General features: G+C 36.9%; 1 protein-coding gene across 1 annotated transcript in view; it reads left to right on the top strand.

The window, feature by feature from the left end:
- The window catches only part of col21a1 (collagen, type XXI, alpha 1), a 74380-nt gene that overhangs the window by 40538 nt on the left and 18314 nt on the right, over positions 1 to 15528 (top strand). The window contains exons 7-15 of the mRNA XM_057848648.1: positions 433 to 510; positions 1224 to 1307; positions 5375 to 5437; positions 5673 to 5726; positions 5801 to 5854; positions 5948 to 6001; positions 12972 to 13025; positions 13101 to 13154; positions 13220 to 13273. Of these exons, the coding sequence (XP_057704631.1) occupies positions 433 to 510; positions 1224 to 1307; positions 5375 to 5437; positions 5673 to 5726; positions 5801 to 5854; positions 5948 to 6001; positions 12972 to 13025; positions 13101 to 13154; positions 13220 to 13273 (549 nt within the window). The remainder of the gene's footprint in view (positions 1 to 432; positions 511 to 1223; positions 1308 to 5374; positions 5438 to 5672; positions 5727 to 5800; positions 5855 to 5947; positions 6002 to 12971; positions 13026 to 13100; positions 13155 to 13219; positions 13274 to 15528) is intronic.

Raw genomic sequence — 15528 nt, 5'->3', positions numbered from 1 at the left:
TTTGTTGTCGTCATTGACGAAAAAAACACTGGTACAATGATGTATAATACATGTTTTTGAATGGTTATTTTGAGATCTGGGGGTTATTTAGGCGTATTTAAAGGGTTAATTCCGACTGAAAGTTTTGTTACGTCACCAGTGTAGGAGCGGAACTTGTTCATAACCTGGGGATTACCTGTATCTCTTATCTTATCATCAGATTTTCCTGATATCTTGTCAGCACTCAATGAAAAATGATGCATAAGCCGCCGGCATTTATAAGAGTGATAAACTCTCGCTCACAAGGGAGTTCTGAAATATTTCCAGTTTATTAGAAGCAGAGCGCAAATAATGTTGTGATTATAGAACCGCAAATGTTACCATTTTTATTCATTAGCATGATTTATATCATTGTGGATGTTTTAATTGTGTGTTGTTTTCTATTTTATGCAGTTTGAAATTCAAAAGCTTCGTATCTACTGTGACCCTGAGCAGAACAACCGTGAGACTGCGTGTGAAATACCAGGGGTGGTATGTACAAGTCATATGAAGTTGACTTTGCAATTCCTCTTCCCAAAAGCAACAAAGATAACTTCTTCTCACCTATTTCTCACTCTGAATCTACGTCTGTTTCCGCTAACCGTCGGTTTTACCATCAGTTAGCGGCACATTTGTTTGCAACAGCGTGCTACTTAACCATCACATCGTGTAGTAGATTTTGTCAACTCAGCAGATAATTCTACTAGAACACATAATATTGTAAATTCCACAATTTATTGGAGGGTGTCCTGTAGCCAAGTTCTTTCTAGCTCTGCAACTCTTCTGATGTCTCATCATTATGTTGTTTGGAACTCACTATTATAGTCTTGCCATATTACTAATGCAAGACAAATTCTGAAGCCTACAATCACAGATGTTTGCCAATCATTACAGATTTGCAACACATCTGCTTCTCATTATAAGTCTACTTATCAATTTTATATGCAATGAAACATCTTTGTGGTAGAAGCCACCTGTTTAATTTGACGCGTATTTATTATTGACCCAATGACAAAAAGCATTTCTACGTATTATTCATAGAGAAACAAAACATGGATTTTCAAAATATTTGCGTTACAACTAATATAAATACTATGTATAATTTTGTTATACCTAATTTACAATCACAGTTTAGATTTTCATCATTTTCATACTGTTCATTTAAAACTATAAATGCAAATCTTTTTTTTTCTCCCTCCCCGCAGTGTTCTAACAGTCCAGATTATGCTGAAGAAACTGAGGAATCTTGTGTTTGTCCCCAGGGACCTCCAGGACTTCCAGGCATGAAAGTCAGTTTTTCCATATAAAGATTCTTATTGTCTCCTTGGAATATTCCCAGAATGCCTCGCAGACATCCTTGGTATTTTGACATAAACTGCTGGATGTCTTTTGCAACCGACACTAACTGAGTTCACCTTTTTATGACAACTTAGTTACAATTAAAGAATGCACGAACTACAGCATGACACGTATACTAGACAGCTTCCATTTATTAGTGGAAATTTGCAATAACAGCCAGCTGCTTTTGATCAAATCGGGATATACTTTGTATTTGTCTTGAGACATCGGGAAGCAGCATGAAGTCCATTATGCAAGGCTACTTTATATTTGTGCTGTGTGTTCTTAGTTATTAAATACAGTTAGATGTTATAATTACAAGCCAGTTATGTTTTATGGAACTCCAAAAGGGTTAATTAATTGTTTAAATTAATCACGTTAAAATATTTGACGCAATTAACGCACATGCCCCGCTCAAACAGATTAAAATGAAAGCACAGTGTCATGTCCACTTGTTACTTGTGTTTTTTGGCTCCCTCTGCTGGCGCTTTGGTGCGACTGATTTTATGGGTTTAAGCACCATGAGCACTGTGTAATTATTGACATCAACAATGGCGAGCTACTAGTTTATTTTTTTGATTGAAATTTTTACAAATTTTATTAAAATGAAAACATTAAGAGGGGTTTAATATAAAATTTCTATAACTTGGACTAACATTTATCTTTTAAGAACTACAAGTCTTTCTATCCATGGATCGCTTTAACAAAATGTTAATGTTAATGCCACCTTGTTGATTTATTGTTATAATAAACAAATACAGTACTTATGTACAGTATGTTGAATGTATATATCTGTCTTGTGTCTTATCTTTCCATTCCAACAATAATTTACAGAAAAATGTGTTATATTTTACAAATGGTTTGAATTGCGATTAATTACAATTAATTATTAAGCTGTGATTAACTCGATTAAAAATATTAATCGTTTGACAGCCCTAGTTAATATTAAATAAATAAAAACAACATTTTGCAATAAATACCATTTTGATAAATAACAAATTGTGTCATATCGCCTAAACTGTAAAATAAGGTAATATAATGAAAAATATTATACAGAAAAGTGTTTACCACAAAGTGTTTTTTATTTCATTATGCCTTTTTCCTTTTTTTTTTTTTTTTAAATTTCATGATGTCGTTTTTCAGCACAATGATATTTTTCACGAAGCCATTTTTTTCATAATGTCTTTTTCCACAATGGCCTTTTTATTTAATAAAGTCGTTTTTCAGCACAAAGCGTTTGCTGTCAATCAAATACAACAGGCGGAATTGGTTAAGTCAGTGGTCCCCAACCGTTTTTGCATCACGGACCGGTGTGATGTGGGCCTTTTTTTCACGGACCAGCAGTGTTTGGCAGAAAATTACAGTAAATATAAAATAACATGATGGGGCTAAAAACAAACAATAAGTGCAGGGAAAATGTAACTCACCCAGTGTTGTGCATGAACGCATTCATTGAATGATCATGTTTATGAACACATTCATATTTTGGGCGAACATAAACTGAACGCATCATATTTTTGTCTCATGAGCATTACTGTCAACACACTCATTCTAGTGGTTGTGAGCGGCATTCATAACCTCGTTCATTGTCAAGTACTGGTGTTGTGCAGCAAGTAACATATGTAACTACTGTGGTATATGCGATGTCAACACATCTCACTAGACATGATATAATAGAACAGTGATTTCCCCCATCCCCTAAGTCTCATCTCATATACTGTGTGAATCCAGGGCAGTCATGGGAGACGTGGTCATTCATAAGTTCAGAATTGGGCTAGGTTCATACCACAGGTCTTAATGCACGATTCCAATTTTTTGTCATATCTGTTTTTTTTTGGTGTACCCATTAAGACTGCCATTGTCCATTGAGCCCGTTCAAGTATCACGCATTCGCACTTATTCGCAGTCCGACATGCGCTGAACAAACTGATCCGCATGCGCAGGAGCATCAAAACTAATGACTACACATGATGCCCACACACACACACATACGGACAGTTTGCCCCGACTCCTGGCCATGTGTGAGATCTTGAAATATTGCTCACTTGGAGCAAAGAAAAAAACCAAGCATTCTCAGGCTTATCCTCAACCCATTTTATTTTTTATGACTGTTGTCAAGCCTGCCCCCTCTCCAAAAGCTGCGTTCAAAGTAGGCGCTAACGCTAATGCACAGCTGCACTGCTACCGTAGCGCCCTGTCTCTCTCGCTCTTTGCTGACGTAATTGCTGCATAAATTTCGATTTGGGGGGATTGTCAATTTAGACCGCAGCCAAATCTGGGAAAAATGTGGCCCAGATTGGATTTTAACCACATTTGAAAGTGATCTAGATCGAATTTGAAATGGTCCACTTTTATGCGACTTTTCCCGCTCAGACCGCCAAGTTAATGCCTCACCTGAGTCAAAAAAAAACCAAAACGTAAAGAATCGGATTCGTGCATTAAGACCTGCGGTATCACCCTAGCCTTAGAAACTTTCTGACAAAACTGCAGATAAAGCCAAAGGTTAAAAACACTGTTTAAAAGAAAACAAAAAACTTGAAAACGTGAAAACTATCCAACCTGGCAACTCAAGCTGCTTGTGGTTGTCACGGTTGTGTTCTTTTAGCAAATATGACAGATTTTTCTCCGAACCTTTTATGGCGAAGAAGAATCACCTTTACATTCAATTGGACTTTAAATATTATCCAAAGATGCTAAATGAACAAGTTGCATCATAAACATACTTCTGCAACATGAATAAGGCAAAAATAAATGCTTAAAGACACGGGGAAGACGCGGTGAGAGAGAGCTTTCCTTCGTGTGCATCCACAACCAATGTAAGTACGTAATTCCTTTTTCAGAAAATTTTTAGTGTGCCGGGATGGGCGATGGGGCAGCGTAGGGTCGGTTGCCAACGGGCTTACACTCACAAAGGATTCACACGCTGACTCGTTTCTAGATGACAGAGCTGATTTGTGTCCACTCCACCCCTCCCAATCACCTAGCTTATAGACTCCCCCCTTCTTTCCCTGGTCAACAGGCCCCCCACATGGTGTCAACCAGAAATACAACTAGCTGACGATCGCACCAACATATTCATAGTTAATGTAGGCGCTTTGCTTGTATTATGTTGGATTTCTTCTTGTGGTTTGTGTTTTATTCTTCTCTTTTGTTTCTTTTCTTTTCTTCTGTACCCCCAATACCCCTTCCTGTTCGCTGCTTTGTCGTAATAAACGAGGTATGTTGAATGATCACAACGGGAGTATGTCATACTCTCAATGTGAAACATTAAAACTGTTCTGATCAACCGGAAACAGACTTCTATTCTCCGTGTCAAACAGCTGAACAGGACAACTTATTAAAAAAAATATATAATAAAATAAAATAATGATTAAAAAAAAAAAATGCTAGCGACCAGACGCTAAAAAGTCCTAGCGACCAGACCAGACTCAAGCCAATCACTTAACTGACCCCGCCCTCTGTATTTGATTGAAAGAAGACAATTCATTGTGCTGAAAAACGACACTATGAAATAAAAAGGCCATTTGGAAAAAGACATTATGAAAAAAATGACTTTGTGAAAGATGCTTTTTATCTTGTAAAATCTTTTTCATAATCGTATTACCTTCTTTTACAATTTAAGGTCCATATTACACAATTTGTCTGTTATTTATGGAAATTGTATTAATTTCAAAATGGTGTCTTTGTTTGTTTAATTTCGACCCTTTTGGGGTTCCATAATGTTCTGAGGATGTTTCTTAGAAAATTTTGTTTACTGCATTCAACGCATGTTTTCTATTCAACTTATCATATTCTTTGCACTGAAGAAAAGTAATATTGTGTTTTTCAGTGTTTTTGTTGATTGTTTTGATACAGCAACAAGGTGCTTATGTATCGTGGCTTATCGTCATGGTAATACTTAATGTATACCAGCATTTAAGTTTCATCATCAGTGGATAATTTCTAATATTGGGAGATTGTAGGACAAACAACCCAGCAACAAGTTCTTATCATGATATATATATTTTTTTATTTCTAGGGTGAACCAGGAAACAATGGCAAATCAGGTCAGCCTGGACGTAATGGTGCTGATGGTAAGCCTGTGAGTACTACATAGTTCAATATACAAACACAAAAAAAACAAAAACAGTAATCTCTCCTTGGTTCGTCGTAAAATTATCCAATCTAACTATAGTAATTGTTGGGTTAATAAAGACTTCATAGTTATTGTAAATTTTTCCATGATGGAAAAAAAAAAAAAAAAAAATTATATCACCTGATGAAAACACGATCAGTAAAAGGTTACCTGAATATCTATGTATTTTTTGCGAATGAAGGGCATACCAGGCATTAGAGGGAGTCATGGGTTTCCAGGAACACCAGGAATAAAGGTGATCATTATTTCAATGACATTGTCAATTGCAGTCACAAAACCCATAGTGAAAATGTACATTGTGTCTGTTAGGGTCAACGTGGAGCTGATGGATTAAAAGGCGAGCAGGGGAGGCCCGGTGTTTCGGTAGGAAGGTCAAAAGCTTATTTGTTGCACTACTGCTTCTTTGTCATCTCTTACCCATAAATCCAATTTTATAATACATTTCTGTTCACTCAGGGTCAGAGAGGTGCGCCAGGCTTAACGGGACCACCTGGACAACCTGGAGAGAAGGTAGTTATTGCTATCGATCTACTGTATTCATATTCAGCGGTGGACGATGTACTCACTTTTTCTTTCTTACCTGGGTAAAACATAGACTTCATAATGATATTGACGAGACACTGGGCGCAGGGCCGACTAATAGGGGGCCTATCTCTGTCAAAGCTGACCGAGTGGAAACACAGATAAAGAGCTTTTTATGTTGAAAAGTCTTGTGAATAAATGCGTAAATCCCTCAATTTTTTATAGATATGGACATAAAATAGTCTTGATTCTTTGTTATAAGAGCAAAGAACCATGAAGTTAGCATTTATTTTACATAAATATGTCGAATGTGCTGCTGGTCTATAAGCCATTGTAGCGCCACCTTATCATCACAAAGAGATTTTTCCGTTGAAAATTCTTGTGAATAAATGCTTAAATCGCTGAATTCTTTATAGATATGGACGTAAAACAGTCTCGATTCTTTGTTAAAAGAGCAATGAACTGGGCAGTTAGCATTTATTTTACGTAAATATGTCGAATGTGCTGCTAGTCTTGAAGCCACTGTGGCGCTGCCTTATCATCACAAAGAGCTTTTTATGTTGGAAATTCTTCTGAATAAATGCTTAAATCCTTCAATTTTTTATAGATATGGATGTAAAACAGTCTTGATTCTTTGTTAGAAGAGCAAAGAACCGTGCAGTGAGCATTTATTTTACGTAAATATGTCAAACGTGCTGCTAGTCTTTAAGCCAATCTGGTGCCGCCTTATCATCACAAACAACTTTTTCCACTGAAAATTCTTGTGAATAAATGCTTAAATCCCTGAATTCTTTATAGATTTGGACGTGAAACCATCTCTATTTTTGGTAAAAAGCAAAACAAATGCGCAGTTAGCATTCATTTTCACGTAAATATTGCGAACTATGCCACCAATGCTGTAGCAGTTAATGTCTCCCATTGATTTTTTTCACTTTTCAAAATGCATGCATGCTACAAAGCATAATAATAATTATCTTGAATCATCGAAAAAATCACTCCTGAGACAATCCTTCCTGTTTGTATGCGGTACAGCTTTTGTACTTTTTCAACCTAAATCCAGCGTTGAGTTGCGTGCGTGTGTTTCAGAATAACTCCTCTTGATGTAGGGAGGCCCCCTGCTTAAAGGCGAGGCACAGTGTATGACATGTATGTCGGAGGTGACCCACCAATAACATTATGAAGTCTATGGGTGAAAGTACAGGTACTGGTACAAAAAAAAAATACTTAAGTAAGAGTATAAGTATCTAAAAAAAATACTCAAGTAAAAGTACAAAAGTACTTGCTTTAAAATTACTTTACAAGAAAAAGTAAAATTATTTTCTCTGGATGCTAAAACGTAATGTACGTATATATATATTTAATATAAATACAAACATACTGTACATACAGAGATCTAAGTCAATATTCAAAGAAAGAACTAGAACATTAATTGACTGCTCAGTTTTATTGAAAACTGTGCAGAATGGAAAAAGCAACAATAAAATTGACTGCACTGTAAACATAAGCTTAACAAGCTCCAAAACTCCAAAACTTGGCTTAATGGCAGATTTCAAGCAACTATCAGGTGCATACTGCCACCTACTGTACAAGACTGTGGCACCTACTGTACAAGACTGTGCAGCACCCATCTGATGGCGCGCTGCTCTCACCGTTGTTTTTTATTGTTCTATATCTTGTTCACCCGCCTAATCTTGCTCATAGACTTGCTTGTACTTTTGTTGCTGCCTCAAGTGCTAAATTACAGTATGGTTGCACGGGCTTAACGATGGCGTGGAGGCATCAAAAAACGAAATTATCAATTCACAATGAGAAACAAAACAAAACAAAACAAAAAAAAACAAATGTAAGGTGTAACACAGGCGACAATTTGAAAAGTAGTGGAGTAAAAAGTACATGCTGTAAAATGTTGTTATGTAAAAGTAATAAGTACCATTAAATATTTGTACTCAAGTACAGATACACAAATATGTACTTAAGTACATTTACTTCGTTACATTTCACCACTGTTTATATTCACCGTGTTTTTGAAGAACACATGGAATTTTCCCAGTAGTCTACACACTGGATTGATTACCAGTTCATTGTGATTGTTCTTCACCTTGTATGACAGAAATAACTGAAAACAATCCCACTGTCATGAAAGCAACAGTAAAGTAGTTCTTTTGTTCTGCTCTGTTTTATTGGGTTGTGGATGAATGCAGGCCCAATGAATGCAAGTCAGGCTACAGGAGGGAAGGGTAGCCCTGCTAAGCATGATACAATAGAACTTGTCCAATGTGAGTGGACCCAGCCATCGTGAAGCCCACTTCAAATTTATGATTATGGCATTTTGGGGGGTGTAATTTATCTTACGGTTGCTTTACTGTCCACCGTAAATTACAAATTACGGCTTGTGTCTTATCTTTTTGAGTAGTTTTGATTTACTGATGGGGTGCTATGTACATATTTGTGGGGAAAATTCCTACAGCTACTTATATGGGATCTAAGATCACACTTTTTTCTCTTTATATAATAATCAAGGGAGAAAACAATTAGAATTGGATCACTTGTACAATGTAGTATAAATCCTGCCTAACTGCCGTGTCCACAAGAGCTTCCCAATGGGAGTTAATGTTACTCTTAAAGAAAACCAAATGACAGACACATCAATGGAGGTCGCAGCTGTTGTAAATAAGGTTGCTGCTGTAGTTCCGGGAGAGGAATGAATTTCAACCAAAATGCAAGAAACAGTAATAGTAACATGGCACAAGGTGTATTTGTTTGTGTCCACTCAATGGAAGCTGCTCTGAAGATAAACTCGTGAATTAGCAGGAAATCCCTTCAAGGAACATTCACAGTTTGACACTGATGCATCAATCTCTCTTGTTGCCATGTGTTTTCAATATAAAAATCGCTCCCATGAGAGCAAGACACACTTAAGATTGGGTTGTATTTGCTGACACAGTGAGTCTTGGTTCTGTTCAAGGTTTGTTATGTGGATGGGAGATTTTCCTTGCCGCTGGTGCCAAAGTGCATCTTCATGTGGGATTAGTTGGACTCTTTTAACGTGTGGGGAGCGTGATCCTAGAGCAGCTTCACATGGAAAGTACCTTTAGATTGATTTGGGGTGTACGTGTTTGTGTGAATGATTTTAACTGGATTTTATCTGTCTTATATCTAAGGAAAAGCAGAGCCATTTATGTGTGTTTCAAAAGACTTGATTGTAGGACTAAGACAAAAGAAAACAAGAACAAGCATTTTGTGGCAGTTGACAGTTCCGACAGAGACCAACACTTTCCTAACAAAACACCTCCTGCGCCTACAGGGAAGTCTAATAGGATAATTTCTTTGGCATCAACTTTTACTTACAGTCACAACCAAAAGACATCTTGAAGGGATCCATGAGTATATAGACTTGTAGGCCCAAATAAACCACAACTGTTCTCATTAACTAAAATATGTTATGGAAACATAAAATATTGCCATTGGTTTAAAAATCTTTAATATTTAGTACATGTTTTGACCTACGGAGGGCGCCATGTTTTACCCGCGCAGTGCACGCTGGGGGTGATGACGCGGTTGGGTTGTACTGGGAAAATAGCTGTGCTGGATACTAGCAAAGCTAGTATGACAACTGGCATGATTTTGTCACATTCTGCTGCTGGTCAGATTGTTTTGTTACAGAGATGTGGGATGAGTTCCCGACATCGTACCTGCATCCAATTCCAGATCATCAGCAGTGTATTTAAACCAATCCTAGGCGGGTTGCCTAGATATTGACTTGCTGCCACTTCACAATTTGTATTTTCAATCTCTTTGTTGCTCGTTGCATCCTTGTCTTGGTTTTTTCGTTCCAGTGCCGCCCTCGTTTTTGGAATCCTCTCCCTTGTGCAGGTATTTGAGTGCATTATTTGCACTTTGCCTCTCACCACGGATGTCCCTTGTTTTTTTTCTTTTTATTGATCTGGATTTGCTATCACGGACCCCTTTTTTTTGGTCTCCCTTTTCGCGACAGTGTGTTTTTTGTGTGTGTTCAATAAACCCTTGTGCACAATCCCTCTGTTATTGTTGTCTGCTTTGGGGTCCAACCTTGCTTCGACATTCGTGGACCGTGACAGATTTGTTGGTTTTCATCTGAGGACTTCAGTTACTGATTGCAGCGAATTACGGTGGCCCTGAAGTGCAAAACACAACGGCAAATCAAAAAACACAATGGCAAATTCAAAAACAAAATGAGCATTTCCAAAGATGCGAATGTGGATTCCGCTATAACACATCTTCAATCGTTTTGAATATTTTTATTTGGGACATACCTAAGAAGTAAAATATGCCAGCGCTGCGATGGTGTGTCAGCGCGACTTTCGTATTGGTGCGTTTGATGTGCCAACGCGACGCTCCCATTGATTGTAAATAGTGGTGTCAGTTAACACAGGGTGTGCCTGAAAATCGAACCAATGGGAGCGTTGCTTTGGCACATCGATTTGACGTTTTTTTGGGTTTTTTTGCTATGTGATTTGCCGTTTGGTTTTTTGAATTTGCCGTTGTGTTTTTGAATTTGTTTTTTTGTTATGTGATTTTGCGTTTTGTTTTTTCATTTGTATTTTTGTTATCTTATTTGCCGTTGTGTTTTAGAATTTGTTTTTATGTTATGTGATTAGGCGTTTTGTTTTTTTTATTAGTTTTTTTGTTATGTTGTTTGCTCTTGTGTTTTCGAATTTGTTTTCTTGTCATGTGATTTGCCGTTTTGTTTTTTAATTTGTATTTTTGTTATGTTATATGCTGTTGTATTTTTGAATTTGCCATTGTGTTTTTTGATTTGCCGTTGTGCTTTTGAATTTGCCATTGGGGTTTTTGATTTGCCGTTGTGTTTTGCACTTCAGGGCCACCGTAGCTAATAGATTCTGAAACCAAATTCATACTATCAATGTAGAAACATAAAATGGTCTTTGTAGTGTTAGTTAATGTTAGTACTTGAACGCTACCTGCATGCAGCGAACGTGCTTTAAGTACAAATAAAGTCCACGAATCCCTCATATATCTCAATGTGCAAAATAAAGCGTCATTATCATCTGTTGGGCAGAAAATGATACAAATAGCTAGCAAACCAACCAAATTTAATACATTTATTAATTTGTTTCCGTATCGCTTATCCGTCTTAAGCATTTATCATTTACCGTAATCATGTGGCATGTGTATGTTTATGATATAACTTGGTTATTTGGCACCTTTGGATAATGAGAGTCAAACTGAATGTAAAAGCATGCTTAATATCCGCCACAAAAGCATTGGGAGCAACATCTGATAAGGGTGCAAAATCTGAGAGCACCGGCAGGACGATCATCAATCTGGACAGCGCTTTTATGTGACAAAAATATGATGGTTGGTGACCTGATTCCGTTCAGTTAAGGCGGCGCTTTCTCGGTCGCAGAGGCGGAGCCCATTAGACATCTCGGTTGAGGCAAACTACATCAAAGGTTTTTGTGTGCTGTGATGGATGGGCTATCTGCAAAAATAACACTGTATATCCTAATCAAATGTAAAGCACACGACAGCTCTGGATGCTAACAATCTCCATAATTATATTGGAATAACTTTTATCACACAATAGTTTACCGTGAAGATCTGCAAAAAAAAAAATGGAGTTCTTGACAGCAAACACTTTCCTGCTACATTACTAGAGCAGGAGAGTGTTCGCTGTCACTATTACTAGATGAACTTGCCACATGAAGACTACCAGTTTTGACCTACTCTCGTCTCGTCACATCCTGTCTTTCCTATTCATTTTGCTTTTGCTGCTCGTTTGTGAAATATCGACAGTGGTGCTGTCCTGCTCATCAGTGTTCCGCTCGGGTTCAAATTGAAAGGGCTGAGCAGATGACATGTCTATGTCCCTAGAGCCATAATCTGAAAGCAGCGCAACCAGTTGATATGTGTTGATATGGGATACCCACAGTGCATTGCGACGTCAGCAACAATGATGACCTACTAGTTAAACTAACTTTACAAATTATATAAAAACAAAAAGAGGTTTTAATATGAAATTATTATAACTCATACTAACATTTATCTTTTAAGAGCTACAAGAGTTTATGTCCTTGGATCTCTTTGAATGGCTGGATGAGAAATGAAAAGTATCAAGATGTGGAAAAATTTGTTCTGTACTCTTTGGATGGGTTGCTCTTCTGTTTTTCAGTCTCAGTCAGAAAAGATACAAAACTAAGGTGAAGATGTCTCTGTGGGATCAATTTTGGTTTTATTTTGTGGTTCACTGAGGTGATACGGTGCTTACTTGAAATGTGAAGATTTCCGAAACCTGTCCCATTTGTTATATAGTCCTACTCCTGTACTTGTACTGGCTTTGGAAAAGCAGTTAAAAAGTAATCTTCTGAAATCCCATAATGTCAAGCTGAGAGTTGACAGGGATTTTCTAGGGATTTTCTATGATATATAGAGCACCATTCCCACAGCATACAAGAACATCTGCCGGTGCAAATTGTTCTTATTTTGAACGGCCACCCAAGGGTGGAAAATTTGTTTTCCTGGCAAATGTCTGTGTATCACTAAATCGTGTGCCTCTCAAACTGCTGAACATTCAGTAAATCCAAAGGCAACATACCAGTATAGGGGATGCTAGTGCAATTAAATGTCACGTTTGTCAGAGCTGGACATACATATTCATCCAGTAACTTGAAATTACACCGGAAGGATTGAAAAAACAGTTTTGCAAACCACTGCACCACAAAACATTCAGTTAACTTCAATCTCGAATTTTAATATTAATAACCAAATTCAAAATGCATTTTGAACTTTACATAGGCCATCTGTGAAACTATACTTCATTGGCAGAGCATTTAAATTGCTCCATTTGAGATGCCATTCGACTGAAAATGGAATCATCAGAGAATTGAGCACATCCAAGATAAGAAATCTTGTAATTATTACTTGTCTATAATCTCTCTAAACCTTTCACCACTGTCAGGGACCAGTTGGATCACCCGGGCGAGCAGGAATGGTGGGTGAAGCCGGACAAATGGTAAGGCTTTTGACATCAAATCTGTTATTATTACCAATTTAAACGGCAGTCATTTATAATGGAATACATTTTCAGGGTGCGAAAGGAAGTATTGGACCTCCTGGGCCTCCTGGTTATCAAGGTTTACCTGTATGTATAAATACAAACTGTATTGTTCAATATACTTGTCCTATAGCCTTTTTATGTCTTTACAGGGTCAACCTGGGAGAAATGGAAAGGATGGAATTCCTGGGCCACCTGGCCAAAAGGTCTTATTTGTTTATATGATGAAAATGAGAATAAATAAAATAATTGGGGCAGTCTGGCAAAGTTTGAAGTTGTAGTCACACAGATCTGACGATAAGGTTCCTCCAGTTTGCAATAAATGTGCTTTTAGTGAAAAAGGTTATCAGAGAATTGAGACCCTGTGGAACACAAAATCAAATTAAGATACAGTGATCCCTCAATTATCGCTGTTAATGGGAACCAGAACCAACTGCGTAAATTGAAAAACCGCAAAGTAATGTCACCCCCCCTATTTTTAACATACATTTTGTGTGTGTGTGTGTGTGTGTGTATATAGAATATATATAAGTTTGTATAAAACCCTATAAATGCATTTATCATTATAACATTAAAGAATAGTTTGAAACGTAATTAAATATGAATAATATAAATAACGTCTCGTATTTTCCGCACGATAAGGCGCACTTAAAAGCCTTAAATTTTCTCAAAAGCCAATAGTGTGCCTTATAATCCGAAGTGCCTTATATATGGATCAATATTTGTTAACTCTTTAAGGTCCAGACCTATTTTGTGTGATCTTGCATGCCTTTGATGTTGCCATTATTTTTCAAAGAAAACAATGTTCACAATAGCATTGTTCGGTCCCTTTTTTCAGGACACCATAACCTCGATGGCCAAACTGTTGTATTTTTCCCTGACCAATTATTATCAACATTTTGGACCCCAAAAGACAAAATAAAAAAAAAAAAAATTTTTTTTTTTGGTCAAAATTTGTAATATTGATGTCCTATTGACAACCAAATATGCTCGACGAACCGTTTTGACGCTTAATACTATTTATTCAACTTGTTAAGATAAACATTCAACAGAAAAAATAAGAATAGTTTTGTATTTCATAATTCAAGAAAAACAGCTGGTATGGTCAGAGGCATTTTTGTCCTTTCTACATACTATGGTCAAAACTGTTTAGGTACAGTGGTATGAAAAAGTGTAATTTCTTATATTTCTGCATTTTTCCTCAACTCATGACGTTTCGTGTTATTCCCAAACAATTCAACTCTGTTTTCATCAAAATATTTTGCCAAAACATCTGTGGAGTGTCCAAGTGCGTTTTTGCAAACATTAAACAAGCAACAATGTTTTTTAGACAGCATTGGCTTCCTCCATGAAGTCCTCCCATAAACACCGTTCTTGGCCATAGTTTTATATATAGTTGATGTGTGCACAGAGATATTGGACCATGCCAGTGATTTCTGTAAGTTTTTAGCAGACACTCTAGGGTTCTTTTTTTACCTCTCTGAGTATTCTGCGCTGAACTCTTGGTGTCATCTTTGGTGGACGGCCACATCTTAGGAGAGAAGAAACAGTGCCAAACTCTCTCCATTTGTAGACAACTTTTCTGACTGTCGATCGATGAACATCCAGACTTTTAGAGATGGTTTTCTATCCTTTCCCAGCTTTATACAAATCAACAATCCTTGATCACAGGTGACACATCAAAATATGCTTCTCATCAAGACATTTCTTACCAGGTGTGTGTGTTATAGTTGGCAGGGCAGCTTTAAACCACTCATCAGTGATTGGGATCACACCTGACATAAAATGTTTGGTAAAAATTGGTTTCAATTGCTCTTTAAATCTCTTTAGGCAGAGCGTTCACTTACTTATTTTCCCCCCTTCCGTCATTGTTTGTATGCTATCCTTATTAAAATATGAAAACCTATAAATGTTTAGGTGGTTTTAGTTAAAGGAGACACTGTATTTTTATCTGTGTGATTTTGATAAATATCATCTCACATTTGATGATGATTTTATGCAGAAGAATGAGAAATTCCAAAAGGTTCAGATACTTTTTCATACCACTGTACAGTAAGCCAACAGTGCAAATTATAATCATAATTTACCATCTAAGATAAAGAGGGTTTGGAGGATATCTCTTGTCAGGTTAGGTATTGCACCTATTACCTTATCAAATATATACAGTAAATACAATCAAGTTTATCGACTACACTATGTACAAATTGAAAAGACTGATTGCGGTGAAAAAAATATAACATTGAAATCAGTATTTTCAAAATGATTTATTATAAACTAATTCAGGTCAATTTTTTCATGCATGCCACTCAGTTTCATCTTGGAACATGACACTGAGCTATGTCACACAGCCCACACTTCCAGGGAGTGTCCTACCGCCTTTTGCGCACTTGGTAATAACGACGTTAGAATATAACGACGTTACTAACGGCCTTATTTTTTTCAGTACCGAGTAATCGAATTA

This window comes from Corythoichthys intestinalis, chromosome 10 (genome assembly GCF_030265065.1).
Source record: "Corythoichthys intestinalis isolate RoL2023-P3 chromosome 10, ASM3026506v1, whole genome shotgun sequence".
NCBI lineage: Eukaryota > Metazoa > Chordata > Actinopteri > Syngnathiformes > Syngnathidae > Corythoichthys > Corythoichthys intestinalis.
This window is presented reverse-complemented; position numbering and strand designations above follow the sequence as displayed.